This window comes from Octodon degus, unplaced genomic scaffold, assembly GCF_000260255.1.
Source record: "Octodon degus isolate 3935 unplaced genomic scaffold, OctDeg1.0 scaffold00043, whole genome shotgun sequence".
Lineage (NCBI taxonomy): Eukaryota > Metazoa > Chordata > Mammalia > Rodentia > Octodontidae > Octodon > Octodon degus.
The window spans coordinates 8,337,618-8,359,124 of NW_004524619.1; the positions used below are offsets into that span (position 1 = coordinate 8,337,618).

The 21,507-nt window shown below is 43.4% G+C and overlaps 2 protein-coding genes and 1 non-coding gene across 4 annotated transcripts in view; 1 reads left to right on the forward strand and 2 right to left on the reverse strand.

Moving 5' to 3' along the window:
• Lrtm1 (leucine rich repeats and transmembrane domains 1) overlaps nt 1-8,618 on the forward strand; it is a 10,369-nt gene extending 1,751 nt beyond the window's left edge. The window contains exons 2-3 of the mRNA XM_012514815.2: nt 1,606-2,202; nt 8,029-8,618. Of these exons, the coding sequence (XP_012370269.2) occupies nt 1,606-2,202; nt 8,029-8,471 (1,040 nt within the window). The 3' untranslated portion in view covers nt 8,472-8,618. The remainder of the gene's footprint in view (nt 1-1,605; nt 2,203-8,028) is intronic.
• Nucleotides 1-21,507, reverse strand: part of Cacna2d3 (calcium voltage-gated channel auxiliary subunit alpha2delta 3) — a 954,216-nt gene that overhangs the window by 149,382 nt on the left and 783,327 nt on the right. The gene's annotated exons all lie outside the window — the stretch shown is intronic.
• LOC111816878 lies at nt 19,917-20,023 on the reverse strand. Its single transcript, XR_002821201.1, has one exon. It is a non-coding gene; the product is annotated as a U6 spliceosomal RNA (small nuclear RNA).

A 21,507-nucleotide genomic window follows, 5' to 3' on the forward strand; every position in this document is an offset into this window, starting at 1 on the left:
AAAAAAAAAAAAAAAAAAAAAAGAAGAAGAAGAAGAAGAAGAAGAAGAAGGAGCTAGTTTTCTATGTATCCATGTCAGTAGATCAGTTTTGAGTGAATGAAACAGAGTACACAATGAGACATACTGATGATTATATTTATGTAAATGTTTGCAGACCATTCTACAAGACATTGTGTTTCTATGTGCATACCTGCCTCTGTGTGTGTGTGTGTGTGTGTGTGTGCATGCACGCACATGTATGTGTGTGTATTTGACAGGCAGTGGAACATGGTAGAAAAAAACTCTCAGTCTATAAGCAGACTGGAATCAAATCATTACTACCTATATGTGTGCGACCCTGGGCAAGGGATTTTACTTTTCTATGCCTCAGTCTTCTTACCTTGAAAATGATGTAAACAGCAGAACCATATTTACGAAGTTTTGAGATAGAGAAATAGACAGACAAACAGACATCAAAGAACAATGCCTGGTCCAAAATGCTAAGTGGTTACTGTTCTTTATAACTATTGTTTTTCACCAGCCTGAAGGGATACGCCAGTAGTGATGGAGGCAGGGGACTCTGCTCAGAAAAGAGGTGACTTGGGCGCCCATCAGAGGGATTTTTACTGCATTACTAATGCATTATTTATTTTAGTAAAGAGGAAGCAGACGAAGGATGTATGATGGCCTGTGAATGACTGGTATAACTGATACAGGAATGTGAATGTTTTTTCCATCCTAGGGATCGGATCCAGGGCCTTACACTGAGCTGCATCTTCAATCCTTTTTTAGACTTTTAGACAAGGTCTCACTAAATTACCCAGGATGGGCACAAACTTGCAATCTTCCTGCCTCAACCTCCCAGAGTCCTGGGCTCACAGATGTGCATTATCACACCCCACTTAGCTGTTTATTACATTCTACTTAATACTTGTACGTGTTGTGAAAGCATCTTGAATACAAGAAAGCACAGCCCTCCTTGGTATTATTCCTGCAAAGAGGGACATCAACTGTAGAAATGCTTGAGACCTGTCCTAGCCAATACAGTAGCCACTAGCCACATGTGGTAATTTCAATTTAAATTAAGTACAAATAAAAATTCAGTTCTTGGGTTGCAGTGGTCAGATTTCAGGGGCTCAGTAACCGCATGTGGCTACTGACTCCCATATTGGACAGCAGCTGTAGAACACTCCTATCATCACAAAAAATTCTATTATACAGTGCTCCTCTGAGCACACTTTGCATAAATGTGAACATCTGCAATCCTGTCCCTGGTCTACACGCCAGCCCCTAAATATTTAAGCCATGTCCTACAAAGGGCATGTGTCCCTGAGAGATTTTTATAAAGTTCTATTTGAGATCTTTCTACTATTTGATTATGGAGGCACTGAGAAAATATCTTTTCTGAAGTTCTGACAATAGTTAGCACAGACTTTGCCATCATTATCCGTGCTGGGATATGCTTAGTCCATCTTAACTTTGCTAAGGGTGAATGATACCATCTTTCTTCCAGGAAGGAAAAGGGAACCTGGCTCAGAATCCTATTACTTGTGAGCTTAAAGGGAGAGAAATGCTCCTCCTCGTTTGACACCGACACTTATCCCAGGTTCTTTCTGTTTGTCCTAGGTGAGCTGCTCCTGTTGTCTAGCATGATCTTCCTACTCCAGGGAGCATGTGGCTGCCCAGAGAAGTGCTTGTGTCACCCGTCTTCAAATTCTGTAGACTGCAGTCACCAAGGTCTGGATGAAGTCCCTCCTGATCTCCCTCCTGACACGCTAACCTTGCTTTTGCAAGATAACCAGATAAGCCAGCTTCCTGCTCTTGCATTTAGGACAGTGCCTCAGCTCAAGATCTTAAATCTGTCCAACAATTCCCTTTCGACACTGGCCCCAGAAGCTTTCCATGGACTTTGGGACTTGGAGGTTTTAAATCTAACCCAGAATTCCCTGCTTTCTTTGGAAAGCAGGATTTTCCAGTTTCTCCCACAGCTGCGGGAGCTTGATTTGTCCTCCAACAACATCAGCCACCTACCCAAGTCCCTGGGCAAGCTGTGGGAGAATCTCACTGTATTCGCAGTGCAACACAACCAGCTTCAACATCTCAGTCGTGAGCTCCTAGAATCCATGCCCGGGGTGAGGCTGCTGCTGCTCCACAGCAACCTCTGGAAATGCAATTGCCACCTGCTTGGTCTTAAACTCTGGCTGGAGAAATTTATCTACGAAGGTCAGTAATGTCCATGGGGAAAGCCCCAGCGGTGCATCACCACCCTTGAGTGTGCCTCTCTGTTCTCTGCATCAGCAGAAACATGGAGGAAAGGGCTAGGGGAGTTTTCTGCTTTTTCACATTGATGTCATTTCAAGATACGGCCAAAGGGGCAAGCGAGCCATTACTGTGCATTGAAACGCAGGTGTCTACAGTTACCTACTAAAATGATGCAGGGAGATAGCTCGTTCTACTTGTCTCAGTAATACAAGGTGAAATGACAGATCTGGGATGTGTACACTTAAGAAAGAGGAATTTCAATTGTCACCTAGGTGACTGCCCAGCCCAAAAGGAACACGGACCTTCCCTTCTTTTCCCTTCCCTTTCCTTTTTTTGTTTTGGCACCTGAGAACTGAACTCATGACCTTGCACTTGCCAGGCAGGTGCTTATGCCACTGAGTTATCTTCCTGGCCCTGAACTTTTAATTTTCAACTGTGAAGCAATTGGAGGGCAGGGATGTCACTCTATGGGACATTTTATCCTTTGTCTGCTTCTACCCATTTGATAGCAATAATTTTCCTAAAGAAAATTCCTTCTGCTTTAGCAAAGACTGTTTTTACAACAACTGGGTGCATTCAGGTCTCTCTGTAAAGTTCTTCTTTCTTTAACTAGATGCTTAAAGTAAAGTACAAGAGCTCAAAATATGAAAGGTGAGGAGCTCTCGACATCACCCAGTGGTGAGGAAGCCACAGCCTGAGAGCTGACTCCAGCATCTCTTTGACATACTGAGTAGCTGCTTTGAGCTATAGGATGAGGTGGGATAATTATAACACAGACTGTATGGTAACACTTATACCACTTACTATCAGACCCTTAAAAACAGTTTTGCAACCTCTGTTATCAACAGGAAACGGGCACAAAGGAGTTCAGTTTCATCTTGCCCAAGATGAAAGCACAGATGGCTATAGGAAGAAGGGATTTCTTTTCATACCCTGCAGTGTTTCTCTCAGCATCATTCATTCTGCCATATACCCAAATGCCTTTTATATACCACATACCACTCTAGGCATTGAGCAAAGTGCAGTGAGCAAGAAAATCCTTACTATCATGAAGGTTGCACCAGAGTAGAAGAAATAGATGTTAAATAAGATCCTAAGTAGAGTTACACACTCATATAGCAGTGCTGAGAAGACAATCAGGCAAGGTATTATGTAGAGCATGGGATGGAGAGATGGAGAGAGAAGGTGAACAGCATGGACAGAGAAGGCTTCTCCCAGGAGGTGATGTGGATGAGCAGAATCAAAACGAAGAGAAATGAGCCTAGAGATGACTGGGTGGGCTTGTAGGGAGGCCAGCAATGTGAAGGGACTGATTAAGTAGGTGGCGGGGCTCAGTGAGGCACAAGAGAGTGCCAGAGTAGCAGAAGACAGCAAAGGGGACAGAGATGAGGCAGGTCAAGTTCCCCAGGGGCTTGGTGGAGCAAGAGAGAACAGAGCAGGCTATGATGTCTAGATGGATTTGATCCTAATGAGATGGAAAGTTCTGGAGGAGTTTCAGCCAAGAGGATGATATCATCTGCTGACACTTCAAAAGGCTACTCCAACAACTCTTGGAAGAGTAGACCAAAGACTAGAGAAAGAAAAGCAAAACAACAAAAAGCAAAACAAACAAATAAACTCTAGAAGAGAAGGTGATTTCAGTTGCCCAGGGAAAAGACACAAGGTCCAAACCAAGGTGATGAGAAGTGATCAACAGTGGGAGACGTGTGGAGTATAGAATTGGATTTTGAATACAGATTTGCTAATGGGCTGAAGTGGGAAGTGAAGAAAAAAGTGTGATCACAGGAAGTGTTTTGTCCTGCAGGAGAGGCCTTATCAGTGTGCAAAGGTCTAGCTGAGAAAAGGCTGACTTGGGAGTGGGAGTGGGTGAAGGGAGACCGTGGAGGGTCTTCAGGCAGAGCTCATTTGGCCCCACTGGAGATGTCAGGCACGTGTACGACCTGAGCTGCTTAGTTCTTGGTATAGCATTGGATCCTGTGGCTCAGGAGGGTATGACATCTGCAGGCATAAGTCAGAGAATCAATAGCATCTGAGTGGTTGCAGCAGTTCTCAGAGGGAGGTAGGCGAGAGTACAGCATGAGCTCAAATCTACAATATAGACCCATGGAGCTCCTCAATAGTGTCATAGCAGTTACAAGGCACTAACCAGTTAATGCTCAAGTTAACAAGGTCAAGCTGCTGCTGGAGGGAGACAGCAGCAGGCACATAATGTGGGCTTCTTCTGATAGGAGGTGGCCAACAAAGCCAAATATGCCCAGAGGTGAAGCAGCCTGAGCTATCATGTTCTGCATTAAATTGTACACATAAACTGGATAATAACAGACAGTCTTCATCAAAAAAGAACATTTCTTGAAAAAACAAAAGTAGTTCCAGAGCTAAGATACCAGAAGCAGTGTGGGGTGGGATGAGGGTTCCCTGCTTAGCCAAAGAACATGCTGGTGGTCTTTGGGCAAGCTAGCTTTCAATAATGCCAAATACTATGATCGGATTAAGGCGAGGGGTATTAAGGCCGGCCCTTTCCGGTCCTCAGGTTGGGCTGTGCTCTTTACCTTTCCTCTGTGGTAGAGTGCAGAAGTAGAGATTACAGTCATTCTTCAGAGGAAGGTAAAATTAATTTGGACTAACAAGATCTGGATGCCTCCCAAAATAGCTAGAAAAAAAAATCCCCAAATAGATGCTAAACATGGGAGATATATAATGAACATAATGAGGAAAGGCAAAGTAAGGGACTAGACATTAATTAATAACTTCATAGACAAATGCAAGTAATACAGATACAATATTAGGACAGACTAAGTGATTAGACACCCCTAGATATCAATCATATATGAGTTTTGTCAGGTCAGAAGCAATGCATTTGGGGCAGGGTCTCCATCACAGGGATATTAGTGATGCCACTAATCGCCACTTGGCATTTCCATGTCATGGCTGGCTTTACCAAACCTTTACTGTGGGCAGGGTATTGTCCTCAGTTACCCGGCAGAAGCTACCCAGGTGAGCCTCTGAGCAGTCCTGGGAAGCAAATTTCAATATGATCACCCTCTGTCCTTCTGGAAATGCAAGCAAAGGCTCAGCGCAGTAATGAGACTTTTCTCAGGGTTACACAGTCAACCGACATGTAGGCTCGAAGTTGGAATTCAGTTTCTTCTTCTAAGATAGAGGTTCAAAGATGTTCGTGGTCAGATGGGTCACAGAGAGGTTAGCAAGTAGCTTCTCACATTGCCAGCTTCTACAAGTGGAGAAGGGCGTGGGACCCTCAAGCGTGGCAGACTTTGGCCCCTGACATAGCGGTGAGGGGTAGAAGGCAGTTCCTGGCCGAGGACACAGCTGCAGAAGAGACAGTGGAGATGCCAGGGGGCCGGGGCCGGAGGCACAGCCTAGCCTTTCTGCCACATCCCAGGACCCAGTCGGGGTTATTTCCTTGGCGTAAGGTCCCCAGGCTATGGACTTCATTCTAATACTGAGGAGCAGGAAGCACAGGATGGGTGAAAGGCACTAGGCCTGGGGTGAGGGAGTAAACCAGTCCACTTGGTTTAGGAGCAAGCTGATGGGATTGCTGGGCTCTGCGGGCAGTCTCCTTCCCTCAGCAGCGGTCCCAGTGCTGTGTGGCCAGATTAGACACCCTCGCTCTTGCTTAAATCTCCAGTCCTGTCTCTCTGGCTTCCTGCCATGCAATAGACTTCCCAGGAGAGGATCAGATGGCCCAGCGCAGAAGAATGCAACTGTCTACCAGGCAAAATCCCGAACCTCCACACAGCTGCATGGCATCTTGTACTTCTGGCTTCATGAAAAACTGGTTCCAGGGAGGGGGCGAATTCCTTTTTTTTTTTTTTTTGAACCTTTCTGCATTAGCGTGGAGACCCTTGCCTCAAGAGTTGCTGTAGAAGCCAGGAGGAGCCCCAAGAGACTCTGGCAGTGAATGGCTCAGTTTTCAACAATGCCAGCAACAAGGGCGTGGGTTGAATGTTGTCACTGTCATGACCCCTGGTAGGCACAGGCCACATGATAACATCTGTACTCACAAGGACACTTAGGACTTGTTTCAAGAGGCTTAGAAGGGCTTGCCAGATAGCTCAGCAGATTAAAGCACCTGCTTAGGCAGACACAGGGACCAGGGTTCAATCTCCAGTGTGCCGTGCTGGCCCCACCCCCGGCCACCCTGAGACAGTGATTGAGACTGGGCATAGTGGCGTGCGCCTGTAATCCCAGAGCTTGGGAGGCTAAACACAGGAGGATCACTACGAGTCTGAGCTGTGTGTGAGACCCTCCACACTCTGTACTAAATACATAAAAATAAAAAGAAGAGGCTTAGATAAAAGGATATGGAAGCACTCCCCACTCTGAAGTGCCATAAAATGGCAGGTGCTGATCACATTGAAGCACCGGAAATAGAGTGTACTTTCTAATGTAGTTACATAATTTGCCTCCTGTAAGTAGTATAATCCGAACACTCTGAGAGGCTGAGGCAAAAAGATCACAAGTTCAAATCCAATCTGGGCAACTTCAGTGAGACCTGTTCTCAAAATAGAAAACGGGATAAGGAGGGAGCTCCGTGCAAAGACCCTGGGTCCCCAATACAAAAATCAAAACATCTCCTGTGTCACTTTGTTCACATGGGGGTCAGTCTTCTTAGCTGTTTGGGAGTAGGTTTTCATGGCAGTCGAGGTGAAGCAAGCCGGGGATCATGGGGGAAGCCTGCCCAGTCAAAGGGCTTTAAGAGGACTATTCTCTTCACTCCTCCGGCTGGCACTCTAGAGAAAAGGCAGTAGAGAGAGGCACTGGCTGTGCCGACAAACCTCGGATGCGTGAGAGGGCTAGATTTGTGTGCTGATTTGTCTTCTCTTGACCTGGGTGAGGTTGCACAGGAATTACCCACAAGAGCAGAATATGACAGCTTATCTGGCAGTGATTTGTACATTGGCAAGTTTGACTGAGTTATAATGGTTTTATGGCAGAACATTTAGTCAGTGCTGTCTCAAAGTCAAATAATACATCAGTGGCCGAACTAGGCTAGAACAAAGTGGCTGACTCCAGCGCTCTTTCTAAGGAAGAATCACTGAGGATCCATTCACACCCCACATAACGGAAGCCTGTAACCCTGAGGAAATCCACCACCTTACAAGGCATAGAAACTGCATTTAACAACCCATTAGAAAGTTCAGTATTCAAGGTAGAAAATGTTTTGAGGCCTGAAAAGGTGCATTAGTTACACCTAATCCCATCAGCTAAACGATCAGATCAAGTCGTTAGACGCACACGACACTCAGAAGACTATTCTGCCTGTTCAGTTGGCATCATTGAACAGCATTAGTAGACACACCAGGTCATTGTAGTTTACCTATAACAAATGTTCCCAAGAATGGTCATTTATTTTGCGCTTTTGTTAGACTTCCAGTTGGAATCTGGCACAAAAGATTTCGGGCCTGGAGGGGCTCGTGGGCAGAGCGGGCAGCAAGAATACAAGGGGCAATGTCCTCCTCACGCTGGCTCCTAATGCTCCGCGTCAGCTTTTGCAGTTTTCCTTTTAGCTTCCGCATATGGTAAAGGTAACTTGGCTTCTAATGAATTCTTGGTCATAAGTAATTGGCAGTTTAGCGTGGTGGCATTTTTAGCATGTAGGCAATTTAGAAATCCTGAGATCATAAAATATGGATGTTAAATTCTTTGACTCCTGGAAAAGAAAAAAGGCACTTTATAAATGCCATCTGTGCAAGTTTTCCAGGCTGAGGATTCAGAAAATCAGCTGATTTGGGCTCTGTTATCAGCCTTTGTTTTTATTTTTTAAAGGGGGAATAACAGATGGCGTTGTCTGTGGGTCACCTGACACCTGGAAGGGGAAGAATCTCCTTAAAATTCCCCATGAGCTGTACCAGCCCTGCCCTCCTCCTCTTCCTCCTCATCTAGAGCTGGCATCTTCCCAGGCTCAGCATCACAGCTCTGAACACGGGGAGCTCCACAAGTCTCCTGAGGACCACAGCCTGGGCCCACATGACCTCTCAGAGTGTGGGGTCAAACCCAAACCAAAGCCAGTCAACCTGCGTCACGCCGTGGCTACTGTTGTCATCACTGGGGTTGTATGTGGCATCGTGTGCCTCATGATGCTGGCGGCTGCCATCTACGGCTGCACCTACGCAGCCATCACAGCCCAGTACCATGGCCGACCCTCGCCTCCAACCACGGAGTCTGGGAAGACAGGAGGAAAAGAGCTGTTTGAGAGCCTGCCGGCCTAAGAGCACGCATCTCAGAGGACAGTGTTACAGGTTACAAGAAAGGCCCGAGTATTACTTGTTAGTGTTCCATTGTGCTTTTTTTCCAAAAGGTTAAAAACAATGTCTTTAAAAAGATGTTCCTGTGAAGATATAAATGTTGAAATTTTTAAAATATCACAGATTAAAGAGTTGTGCCCCAGTTTAAGAAGTTATGCCTGTGTTTTCATGTTGGGGAATACCACACCCAGAGAAGGAGAAGGTACTGTCTTGCAGGTACCCTTTTGGGTTAAGTTGCTTTGCAGAGGAACAGGAATTCTAACACATGAGCCAATGCATATTCTTGGGAGCTCCAGAGTCCCTGGAAAGCCACCCAAGTCTGAGTGCCTAGAAGAGGCCAGTGAGCTTCCCTGAGGGGCAATGAACAACTCAAGTTCATGCTAGATTGGAGCTACTTTCAGAGGTTGTATATATTATATATTTAATGGGAGTGTCTGTTAGTGGGGAATTTTTTTTAGCTTGCCACAAGAGTCAGATTATATTTAAATTTTTAAATGGGAAAACCATTTGGGGTTTTCCAGGCCACAGAAAAAGAGGAAGGTCCCATGTCTGGATAACGCAACTCAAGCCCAGAGTCTGGGGAAGTTTCCTGATGCAAAGGTAAAGAGTTTTTAGCAAATACCAAGAGGACGGGGAGCCAGAATTCGAAGCACATATCAGCAAAAGCCATATCCACCAAGCAACTGTAACCTTCCATTTATAACTCTCACAGCAGGAATGAATTTAGGTTCCGCTGAAAGCGAGGTAATGGCTTTTGTGTATCCGCATCTACATACAGAGTGTGGAGCGCACACCCTTGTACAACCACACCCACACATAAACAAGCCTGGTGAAATCAGTTTGCCCACTAATGAAATGCAGCCGTGTTGGGGTGGGAGCCAGCAACTGCTGATCACCACCCAGATTGTCTACTCAACACTCTGGGATAGGAAGTGAGAAGGAAGTCTGAGGAGAGTGAGAATTACCAAGAGATCCGAGATACGTGGTGGCAGCCTTCCTGAATGTTATTTAGGTCATGGCTTTCAAAAATCAGGTGTGGATTGCTTAGTCCGTGGACATGTTCCTAAGAGTTGCATGCAGAGTGAATTTTTTGTAAATTGAATCATCATTTTAATGCAGTAGGGGAGCTCGCTATTTAAAGGAACCTTTCATGGAATCTTTCTGTAATGGAAATAATTGACTCCAGATTTACACATTTTGTAAATTTGCATTTTCTCATGCTAAGGTTTTCTCAAAGTGGAATTTACCTGTTCTCTCTCAAGTCATATTTACTTCTTAGGATTCAAATTATTTTACACAGGAAGAGACCACAGAGGCATTAAGGACATGTTAAAAGTAGGAAATGGCAAGTATAGGGCAAGCTGTCCCTCCAGAGCCATGACAGACATCGCTAATCAATCCCAGCTCTCCTCCCAGCTGAGCCCCAACACCACAGATGGTTTCTTAAGACAGCACTGTAGGCAACCAGAACTAATCAATTGGAATCGGTTCAAAGGATAAAGCACATTTGCCATTCAGGATACTGGCTCTACATTCACTCCTTCAGGCCATGTTTAAAAAAAAAAAAATGGTTTGAATTCTAAATCAGTAGTGCATTCCCTACCTTAGCTGGAATGTGAATGGAAGGCTTGCATTGTGTATGGGATAGAAAGACATAGCCCTGGCCTTGGTCCGTGGTGCACTGAAGCCACAGGGAAACAGATGTCCTGCCCCCTGCAGCGCAGGACTCACATCAACGCATCTCTATTATGGAGGCAGTCTGAACTTTCGCAGAGGGAGCCTGGGACATGAGCTATCTTTTGAGGGCAGCAAGTTTGCTAAATGATTTTTTTTCCCCTGGGCAATAGTCTAAACTTGAAAGGTAACCTTTTTGGTGAATATTAAAACAAATCTGAATACATTTAAGAATAGATTTTAAAAGATGCTAGGGCAGGCCTGCCACTGCAGTCACATCGTCTCCACCCTGCCAGGTAGGCCACTTCAGTGCGCGGAGCTGAGAACCCTGCTCTAAGGACATACTAACTACTTTGCTGGCAGATGAGTCCTTTCTTTTCATTGCTCTGTGCTATGAATCCTGGGACAAAACCTCAGTAAGAGAAAGGCAATGTAGCAGCTGTTTGTCTTCTCCTCCTGGTCTTGCCACGTGTTCCCAGGGCTCAGGTTGCGTAGCACGCATGGCACAAGACACTCTCGTGTGATCCTGATACCTGCCCGTGAGCTACCTGAAGAGCCGCCCCAAAGACAGGAGCTGCTGAAGCAAATGTGGTAGGCTTCTCCCACCTGCCACTGTTTGACACTGAATACACTGTACTCTACCAAAGGTTTGGTGACACTGCAGGTCAAGCCTGTTCCCTGCCCACAGAGGTGACGTGAAAAAGCTTCCACTACCCCACAGAAACCCCTGAACATAGTTAGAAACCTCACTTGTCAGCACCCATATCCTATTAGATTTCTCAGGGCAGATGAGAACTCGGGCAAAAAGACTTCCAGCTTTATGGATTGTCTTTAAGGGAAACAATGAAAATGATGCATACATCCATCAGATTTCTATCTCTTCCCTACAGTCACCACAAACAGCAGTTTGCAATGAAAATAATTACATACTCTGAAATGTCAACAGCTACTCAGTACAGAAAAATATAAATCAAATTGTTTAAATTAACAAATGCAGAGTTATCATTTGTTAATATGAGGAATGAAATGTTTTAACTGTAGAAAAACAGCAAATGAAAGACCCAATTTGGAGTGTATTCTGCAAGAACCACAAATTTTCTTTCACAGCCACTAGAGCTCACGAGGGGTAATTTACAAACGCCTCATAGATTATTTTCAGCTGTTTATTGCCGCTGTCATATTCATAGATTTCCCCATTAAAATGTCCTTCCACATTGAGCCACGCTGAGGGTACACCGAGGACAAAAATCAGAGTTACTGTTTATAATTTCTGAGGAAGTCCTCTAAAATATCATTTTGCATCATATTTAATAGAAGTGAGCGACTACAGATAGCTGAGTTCTGCCTTGCCAGAGATCACAAATTCATAAACAGCCACCATCATTGTCAGCAGGCAAGTAAAGAAGGATAGGCCAGGAGGAAGTGACACTGGAGATTTTAGGGTAAAAAGACCACGCACCAAACCTGTATCTAAAAAACACAATTAACGTTGAAATTCTTGGGCTGGGGAGATAGCTCAGTAGAATAAGCACCTGCTTGGCAAGGGCAGGGTCCTGAGTTCAATCCCCAGTACCACAACCAAAACAAAACAACACAAAACAAACAAACAAAAAAAAACCATTGATATCTTTATCACTGCAGGAAGATTTTCAGGCTTACAGCTATAAAATGTTAGAGAAATGACGGTCTTATTTTTCCTTATACAATGGAAGATAAAAATTTATTCACAGGTAAGTTTCTTTCTGAACACGCATTAAAATCAAATCTCATTATTCAAATTAACCAAGTAATCCTGGAAAAAGCTACCATTGTCTCAGATCTCAAACATTAAAAGAAGTAGCTAAATTAATTTCCAAAATAATCTCTTGGCAGTAGACATTCATTTAATTATATAATGGCAGTTGAAAGCATATAAATTTCTGTTTCAGGTCAGTGAATTACCCTTTCCAGTTTGGCAAAACCCAGTAGAGTATCCATGGTTAAATGTTGTTGACAGAAACTTACCAGAAAATGAGATTCCAAACCTACTTGGCATTTCTGGGCTGTGGTTTATATGCACAAATCATGGAACCATCCTGTGTTTCCTTTTGATGGAATGCTTTATTTTTTAATGATCAAAATGCAATGGAGTTTCAAAGAAACCCTTATCCCATTCAGAGGAGTGCCTTCATGAGCTACTACCTTTAGCTTCTTGACTGCACTTTGCCCACCAACTTTCACTCCAACGTACTAAATATTCTTTTGGATGGTGAGGGTGTCAGCCAGCCATCAATGACCACCAAAAAGACACAGAAAAAGAATTAAAGAACTGGGAAGCCAGGAAAAACCTTCAAGAGAATTTAATCTAAACCTGGAAAATTTCAGAACAGCTGCCATAGCCTTCAGATCCATTGCAGACATTGCTAACAGATCACCGAAAATTTATCTGCTAAAGAACCGACAAGACTTCAGAATCCTTTTAAATCTATCTTCCAGGTACCCTTAACTGATGCATTGGAGTTGACATAAGAGATTAAACCTATTGGCTACCCTGATAGAGTTCAGTGCCCTTATTTTACAGATAGGAAATAGAAGCATAAAAAAGAAAGGGACTTTCCAAACATCACACATATAATTAATTGCATATTTGATAAGTGCAGTTGCAGATGCATGAAGTATGCATGAATAATAGTCTCACCCCAACATCCTTGTTCATTCTGTGATGAACCAAAATATCTAGACTATGACATAATTGTACTAATTGTTAGGATAATGACAATTATAGCACACCATCAACATTTGTTGAACATCCAACTCTGTGCCAGGAATTTTCCAAGCATCCTAATTATTTTCTATAAACCTTATATTGACCAGAACTTTACTGCCATACTACAGATGAAAGGACATTATCAGAGGGCTGGTCACTTAGCCCAGGTCACACTACTACTAAATGGGGGAAGAGGACTTTTGGCGCAAGTCTTCCTAAGGTCAAATCGTGGGCACTTTGGAAGTCGTGACAGATGTGAAGAAGTCAGAACCCTTTTCTGGCACTGCACAATATTTATTTTAAAACATGGCAGAGAAAAGAAATTCAGCTGCCAACTACTATGTCACTGCCAGAACTCCTGTCCCATCAGAAACAGGACAGCTGAAGGAAACAAGGTAAAATGCAAAATTGGGATCGTTTTCCTTATTCCTGACTCTGCTGGGGAAGTGGGACATTCTTGGAATGGGAGGTGAAGAAACTCAGCTCAGCTTTCTTACAATACTTGAAAGAACTGATGGATTCCACATTAACAGTCACATTAACAGATGGATTCCTCATTAAAACAAAGGTGGCTGGGCATGGTGGTGTGTGCCTATAATCCCAGTACTTGGGAGGCTGCAAACAGGAGAATCACTATGAGTCTGATTGAAATCTACATAGTGAGACCCTGTAGACCCTGTCCTAAATACATAAAGAAAAAAAAGGGATAAAACTATCGGAACTCTAGAAATTAGGAATACTATTTTTTACTTTATTTTATTTTTTTATGTGGAACCGGGGATTGAATGCAGGTCCTTGCGCTTGCCAGGGAAGTGCTTATTCCACTGAGCCGTCTCCCAGGCCCCAGGAATACTATTCAATGCTACCAAATCTCTAAGAGTAACTTCTGCTATCAAAGCCCACGTGTGACCTTGAGACAGATGAACAGAGCATAAAGGAAAAGAGTACAGTCTGTACTACTGTTGCTTATGCTGTTTTTCTTTTCTCTGAGACACTGGCTTTGAAAAATCAAAGAACCATGCTCTCCTATGTGTTCACACTGGACACATGAGGACATTTAACTATGACAATCCCTGTCATTGTGACCTTTTTGGCTTCATTACTAGAGATCATCATGATACATAACAGGAAAAAATAAAGGAATGAAGGGCAATACAATAAATACAATTCAATTGTGGGCTGGCCTAATAGCTCAGCAAACTAAAGCACCTGCTTGGGCAGAGCACAGAGGCCGAGGTTCAATCCCTGGCCTGCAGTGTTCGCCCTGCCCATGGGGTGCACTGAGATGGCGATTGAGACAAGGCGTGACATCACACACCTGTAATCCCAATGCTTAGGAGGCTGAAAACAGGAGAATCACCAGGAGTCTGATCTACATAGTGAGATCCTGTAGACCCTGTCCTAAAAAAAAAAAAAAAAAAAAAAAAAAAAAAATCAGTTGCTAGTTTTAACCTACCATAGTAGACCTTTTTGTCTTAACATATCTAAATACTTGAGGCAGGTAACTTCATAAAGAAAAGTGGCATTATTTAACAGAAGGATTTTGAGGTTCAAAATCCAAATAGTGGGTGGCAATAGTGGAGTGTTTGTGGGAACAAGAGAGCACATGGTCACAGGAAGCCAGAGACACAAGGTGGGACCAAGGTTAGTTTGATATCAACCCTCTTTCAAAAACTAACTGGCATCCAGGAGAAATACTTCAATTCCTTCTGACAGCAGTTGCATCTCCTGATACTACCATTCTGGCAACCCAGCTGCCTACACAAGAAACCTGGAGGTGGGGGGTGGGGACCACATAGAACACAGCTAGCTCTCTCTTCTGTCTCTGTCTCTGTCTCTGTCTCTGTCTCTGTCTCTCTCTCTCTCTCTCTCTCTCTCTCTCTCTCTCTCTCTCTCTCCTCTTTCAATTTTTTGAGACAGGGTCTTGCTATGTCATTCATGCTGGCCTTGAATTCACTATGTAGCCCAGGCTGGCCTCAGACTCACAGAGATCCTCCTGCCTCTGCCTCCAAAGTGCTGGAATTACAGGTGTGTACCACCTTAGCACACCTGGCTGCCTACTCTTATGAGGGATGGTACAGACTTTAACTTCTCTAGCAGTGAGGCCCCAGGCAGTAGTTTCCCCTTACCAGTCCTGCCTTAATGGAAGACAACTGGTCCCTCAATAGTTGTCTAGTGGCTCTGCAACTAATCTGACATCTCAGTCTCTCCAAGGACTACACTAAGTCAGCAACAAGAGACTCATAAGGGGAGGCCAGATACCCTGCTCAATGGCAAACACTGCATACTTTAAGGGTGGTTAAAATTAAGAAAGGAAACAACTGTGGAGCCCCCTAAAAGACTTAAGAAAGAAAAGAGGAAAAGGCAACATTTCAATTAAGATGAAAAAGAAACATGAAGGACGAATTGTAGAATATATCTTAATCCAATTTTTAGTCTCACGAGGGATTGGTATGAAGTGCTGATTTGCTACATGTGCATGGGTGCATATCCACATTTTATTTATACTCCTCTATGTCAATAGCTACAGATCCATGTAGAGAGAGAGAGAGAGAGAGAGAGCGCTCACTCCCAGGATAGAGAAGGGGAGGGGCACAAATGAAGAAAATGGGGATTATGGAGATGAAGGAGCCATAGCAAACAGCTAACACACAGATAATTTGGCTCCCGATAAACAGATTAGAACATATCCAACAGAAGAAAAAGGTTCCAAAAGCTGAGAAGTAACCTTTGTAGTGTTGAAAACCCCAAGACCTGCAGGTAAAGATGTACTTGCTATAAAACATATTAATAAAAAACATCAAAAGTTCGTCTAGATTGGTACCTGGCACATGTAATTCTCGATCAGCAGAAATCAGGCAAAGGTAGATAAACAGATAGGTTCAAGTAGGATTTTTAAGAGTTAAGAACAAATAAAAGGTTCAATAATCTGGAAACAAATGAAAGAAATGAAGCTACATTTCTCAGATATGCTTGGGTTCAGAGATCATGACACCCACATACTCCTTTTGAAGGAAAACAACTCGAATCCTATCTTATTGACTAAGAGATGACTCAACAAAGGAAGAAGGGAGGCAAAGGGAGGGAAATTACGAGAATGCCATCAAAGTGCTGGTGATAACCACGAAACCAGTTCAAAATCAGTTCAGCCTCAATGTTCTGCTCATATGGTTACAAAACAACAGAGTCAATAATTCAACACATTTCTAAGCGCAGGCTGTCATTTTATAAGAACCAATGATTGAGGAATAAAAAGTAAACAAAGTTGATGGACAACAAAACCTAGCATTTACCAGAAGGAGAAACTAGAGAGAGAAGAAATATATGAAGCTGCATACAAGCAGAAGAGAGCTTCTCCCCACAAGAGGGAGAGCCACGGAAGGGACAGAAGCAGTTTCTGTTTTTACCTTTGGAGGTAGGAAAGTCTTCTCAGAGGAAAAAAAAAAAAAAAATATATATATATATATATTTGAAGAGGAAAGGGATGGAATCAGTGATGAAGATATTTGGTAGAAAACAGTCTCAGGAAAAACTGCATACCTGGCATGAAGGTTGCAGAATACCAGTAAGTTTGGTGTGTTTCAAGGATGGCCAGGAGGAAGTATGGTTGTAGCTGAATGGGCAAAGGAGAAGGAGGAGCTGAAGTTAGGGCCAGCTAGGACCTTGCAGGTTGAACTAGGTGGCCAGCTAGGACCTTGCGGGTTGAACTAGGTGACTCTGAAGATGATTCTCAATGAGTCCAGCCTCCTGGTACTCATGGCGTTGTGTAACTGACACTCCTTGATGTGGGCTGGATCCAGCAATACACTGCTGAGAAATAGAATATGGCTAGAACGATAGCATATTACTTCCAGGATCGCTACAAAAAGCCTTTGCTTTTAGCATGTTCATTCTTTCTTGCTTATTCTGAGCAATCAACTAGTAAACTAGTGAGCTTAACTACAGAGAAAACTGAGTCAAAAGATCCCAAGAGGGGTTTCTGGCCAGGAGTCAGTAAGAAAGTGAGACAGCGCAAACAGCAAAGGGTCTGCACCCTGCTGATGATTTCAGAGTGAAAGTGGAAGCATCTACCCTACCTTTGGAGCCTGCAGAGGAGCCTGCAACCCCCAGCCATGCCTTCACTGTGGCCTCAGGTAACCCTAGGCCAATACCTTGCCTGCAGCACTGTGTGGCAGCCAGAACCAGGATACCTGGCTATGCCATGCCCAGATCCCTGGCACACAAAGCTATTGGAGAGCAGTAGGTGGTAGATTTAAACCACTAAGTGTTGACATAATTCCTTATGCCACAATAAATTAACTGATATATTTATGATAGTGATGATTCTGGCTTTGAACGCTAATGAAGAGGGAAACCAGTAGGGAGTGTGAATGGAGGACTGACAAGATATTAACATGATCACTGTGATTCCCACAGAGGGCAAGGGTTAGAGGAAGGCAGGGGAATCAGGGAGAAACCCATTGCAAAGAGCCAGGCAGACAAATACTGAGAAGTGGTCACACTTTCTCCATAACTCCCAGAAAGACCCAAGCAGAGGACAGGTTTGTTGTGGGTAGGAGCAAAAAGGAAAGCAAAAATGCCTTCAAGAACCTGATTTAAACTGTAAAAAATGAAAATGACATATACAAGACAACTAGGAGTTTAAACACTGGCAGGCAAACAGGAATCATTATCTTTAGGTATGGTAACAGCACTCAGAGAAGCTCTTATCCTTTAAAGAGGCATACTCAGGTATCGATCAACAAAATGATGTTATGACCAACGTTGGATTTGAAATAATATAGAAGTAAACTGGGGAGATAGCTCAGTGGTCTAAGCACCTGCCTGAAAAGCACAAGGACCCAGGTTTGATCCCAGAACCACATGCTGGGTGGGCCCTGAAACTGGATGTTGAGATGCATGCCTATGATCACAGCGCTGGGGAGGCTGAGACAGGAGGATCACTACAAGTCTGAGGTGCATAGCGAGACTGTGTACCAAATAAATGGAAAAAAAAAAAAAGGACTTAAAATAACATAGAAGGGGTGGTAGTGGTTTGGAGGTTGGAGGACACTATAGCCATCATTTGATGACTTCGGAGAATGAATGAAGGATATATAGAGTTCTGTTACACTTTTCTGTCTTTTTTTAGTATATTCAATCTTATCTGTAATAAAATGGTAAGGTGAAAGTAGGGATGCCCAATGACTGGAAAGAAGAAATAGCTGAATTGAATGTTCCCAGGTCAGCAAAACTGAAGAGGAGCCGTAGGGGTGGAGGGGGCCGTGGGTTTGTACGGAGTCAGAACTTGAGCCAAGAGCCAACAGAACATGCTAGGTCTATTTGGGAAAGATGTAGATGCTGAGCCGTCAAGGGAGAGTCACGAGAAACAGGCCTGGAATGGAGATGTCAGCTTACAGATGATGGTTAGGGCCTTGCAAGTGGATAAGATACCCTAGTGACTGCTGGGTCCACGCACACGCCAGGGAGACAAGGGAGTCAACCCACGAGACTGCGGGGGGGGGGGGGGGGCGGGAAGGTGTGAGCATCCGGGTCTGGGAAGAACCAAGAACGCCATCACATGGTCAGGCGTTGCTGCGGCAACAAGAAAAGTGAATCTGAGGTTCCGTTCTGGATTCACTAATGTGGAAATTATTGGCAAACTGGATAAGAACTATTTCAATGTGCATAAAACTTGACTGGAGCGGCTTTCTGAAAGAGTAGGAAAGAGGATGGGAGAGGAGTACATGGGGGAAGAGAGTAATATATATGCAAATAAACAACTATAAGCACAAATGACTTAGACCTGTCTAGATCAGCTAAAAGCTCCAAGTTGGTGGAAGAAGGCTAAGGAAGGAAAAGAATAAAAATGACCGTGTACTATGCTTCCATTCTGAAATTTATTTTTTTCTATATTTTAAGGAAGGGCCTACAGGGTGTTCAGGGTCTCACTACTAGATCAGACTCATAGTGATCCGCCTGTTTACAGCCTCCCAAGAGCTGGGATTACAGGCGTGTGCCACAAAGCCCAATCTCAATTGCCATCTCACTGCGCCCTGGGGGCGGGGCCAGCAAGGCAGGCCCAGGGATTGAATCCCCAGCCCCTGTGCCTACTTGCAGGTGCTTTAATCCGCCCAGCCATTTGGCCAGCCCTTATTTTAATTTTTTTAAAATTTTTTTCAAAAGGAATAAAGAATTTTTTATTTCTCTCAATTTATATGAATGCAGTTTAAAATAATTTAAAGGAGAAATAACATTTATTTGCTCTCATTCATATGAAGTCCAGACATGATCTGATTTTATTCAAAGCAGTAGCCTAGGGCCCAAATTATTTTAATGGGTTTCTGTTTCACTTGCAAACTTCATTTCTTGATATTTGAGTAATCAGGTGGTGATATTTGAGTAATCAGGCCCCTCTACCACATAGGCATAATGTTGTAGAAACCTTATATTTACTATGAAGACAGAAATATTCAAGTACTTCTACCCTCTCAGTGAATAAAGGCTGTGTTTCCTTCTAGCTCCCAAACCCTAAGAAGCGTTCTGCTTCTACCTGGGTCATGTTAATGATTAGACCCCAAAACATGGCTACTTGATAATGTTTGGACCCTACTTCTTTATTTTTTCCATAATTTTATTGAGAAATAAATAGCAATGAGACAGTTTCAAATCAAATTGGTCGGACATTTCCAATAATTAACACATTGAATACTGCCTTCCTAGTGGTTGTTTGTTGTACAGATGCAGAAATGATATCCTATTTACAAACACTATTAGAACAAATCCCTCTATTCCTTGAATTAGGAGAATGTAGCTATATATCTATCCTAACCATTTTGAATACACAGATACAAAATGGTCATTCATCTGTATCCTCTTTTTTTGTTTAGTGCCATCATTTAGATATTATAGGTGTGTGAACTCAGCAAAATATTCCAAAATAGTCCAGTAGTCCATAATAGTATTGGGTCTTCCACTTGACTGGCAATGTCAGAAGTTGTTGACCTGAAAAAAATATGGAACGCTTCACGAATTTGCGGGTCATCCTTGCGCAGGGGCCATGCTAATCTTCCCTGTATTGTTCCAATTTTAGTATATGTGCTGCCAAAGTGAGCACACTTATTTTAATTTTTAAAGACAAATGTGTATGCCCATCCGCCTGAGCTGGGGTAGTGTGTAATTGCATGATTTGACCTTGAAGTGGGAGTGCATTTAAACATAGAGCCTGAAGTCCTCCAGATCCATTAGCCCAAAACACATTCTGGAAGCTCTTGGTGAGTCCAAATTTCTGGAGGTAGCAGATATAAAAGCCTTTCATCAGTAATCACCCTTCCCCACCCAAGACAAGACAGAGCATCCCACCAGCAACAAGGCCCATGGAATGAATGTCAAAGCATTTACACACCTGCCACAGGTTCTGCTCATACCCACCTCTGTCTTTCCAGGGAGGGGACATGCATGTCTGCTTCTTTATCCCCCACAGGCCCCCTCCTTAGCATGAGCTATCCATCCTCATCTTGACTGAGATCAAAAGCCCGGCAAGGTCGCTAAGAGATTTGTTTGGATAAAGGCAGTCAAATAAATCCCTAAATCTCTCCTGAGCAATGTTTGGGGGAAAAAAAATCACATAAACTGTATTCTGTCAAAACATGTGAGGGCATCTCTAATGCTACACCAAGCATTAGGCTGATTACACTGTTCAGAGGTTTATAAACTAGAGCAAAGATTAAGTAAATCACTATCTTGACTGATAATGAGAGCCTATATTTTTAGAAAGCTTAGGATCTTCAGTTGGGATTTTTGTGTAACCACATACACAAAAACATTAGGCACGGCAGATGGACGGTTTCTGATACATGAGTTTCTGCCCCAACGTTCACTTACATAACCCCGATCTCCATACCCGCTTGATTTTTACAAGAACATGATGAAATATTCAAGTAAAAAAAATCAGCATTTTTTAGTTCTATTCTAAATAGACTGTGTGATGCATTTTAATCTGAAGCGAGCTTTAGCAAGTTTTTTTTTTCTATAAAAGGTCAAGCAGTAAATATTTTTATGCTACAGTCCACGCAGTTTCTAGCCAACTACACAGCTCTGCCACTTAAGCACAAAAGCAACCGTAGAAAATATGGGCACAGCTACATTTCACTGCACCCTTATTCATACAAACAGGAAGCAGATATCCCTTAAGGTACTTACTTCCACAATATATAAAGAACCCCCTCAGCTGAACAGTGAGATAAATAACCTAATTTAAATATGGACAAATGAACTTAATAGATCTCTCTCCAAAGATAGTAACAGCAAGTAAGAACATGCAAAGATGCTCAGCATAGGGCCAGCCAAATAGCTCAGTGGATTAAAGCACCCGTAAGCAGGGGCTGGGGTCACAGGTCCGATCCCCTGACCTGCCATGCCAGCCCTGCCCCTGGGGCACGCTGAGATAGCAATTGAGACTGGGCATGGTGGCATGTGCCTGTAATCCGAGCACTCAAGATACTGTAAACAGGCAGCTCACTATGAGTCCAATCCAGCAGTAAGACCCTGAACACCCTGTAGACCCTTCCCTAAAATACAGAGGAAAAAAGAAAAAAAGAT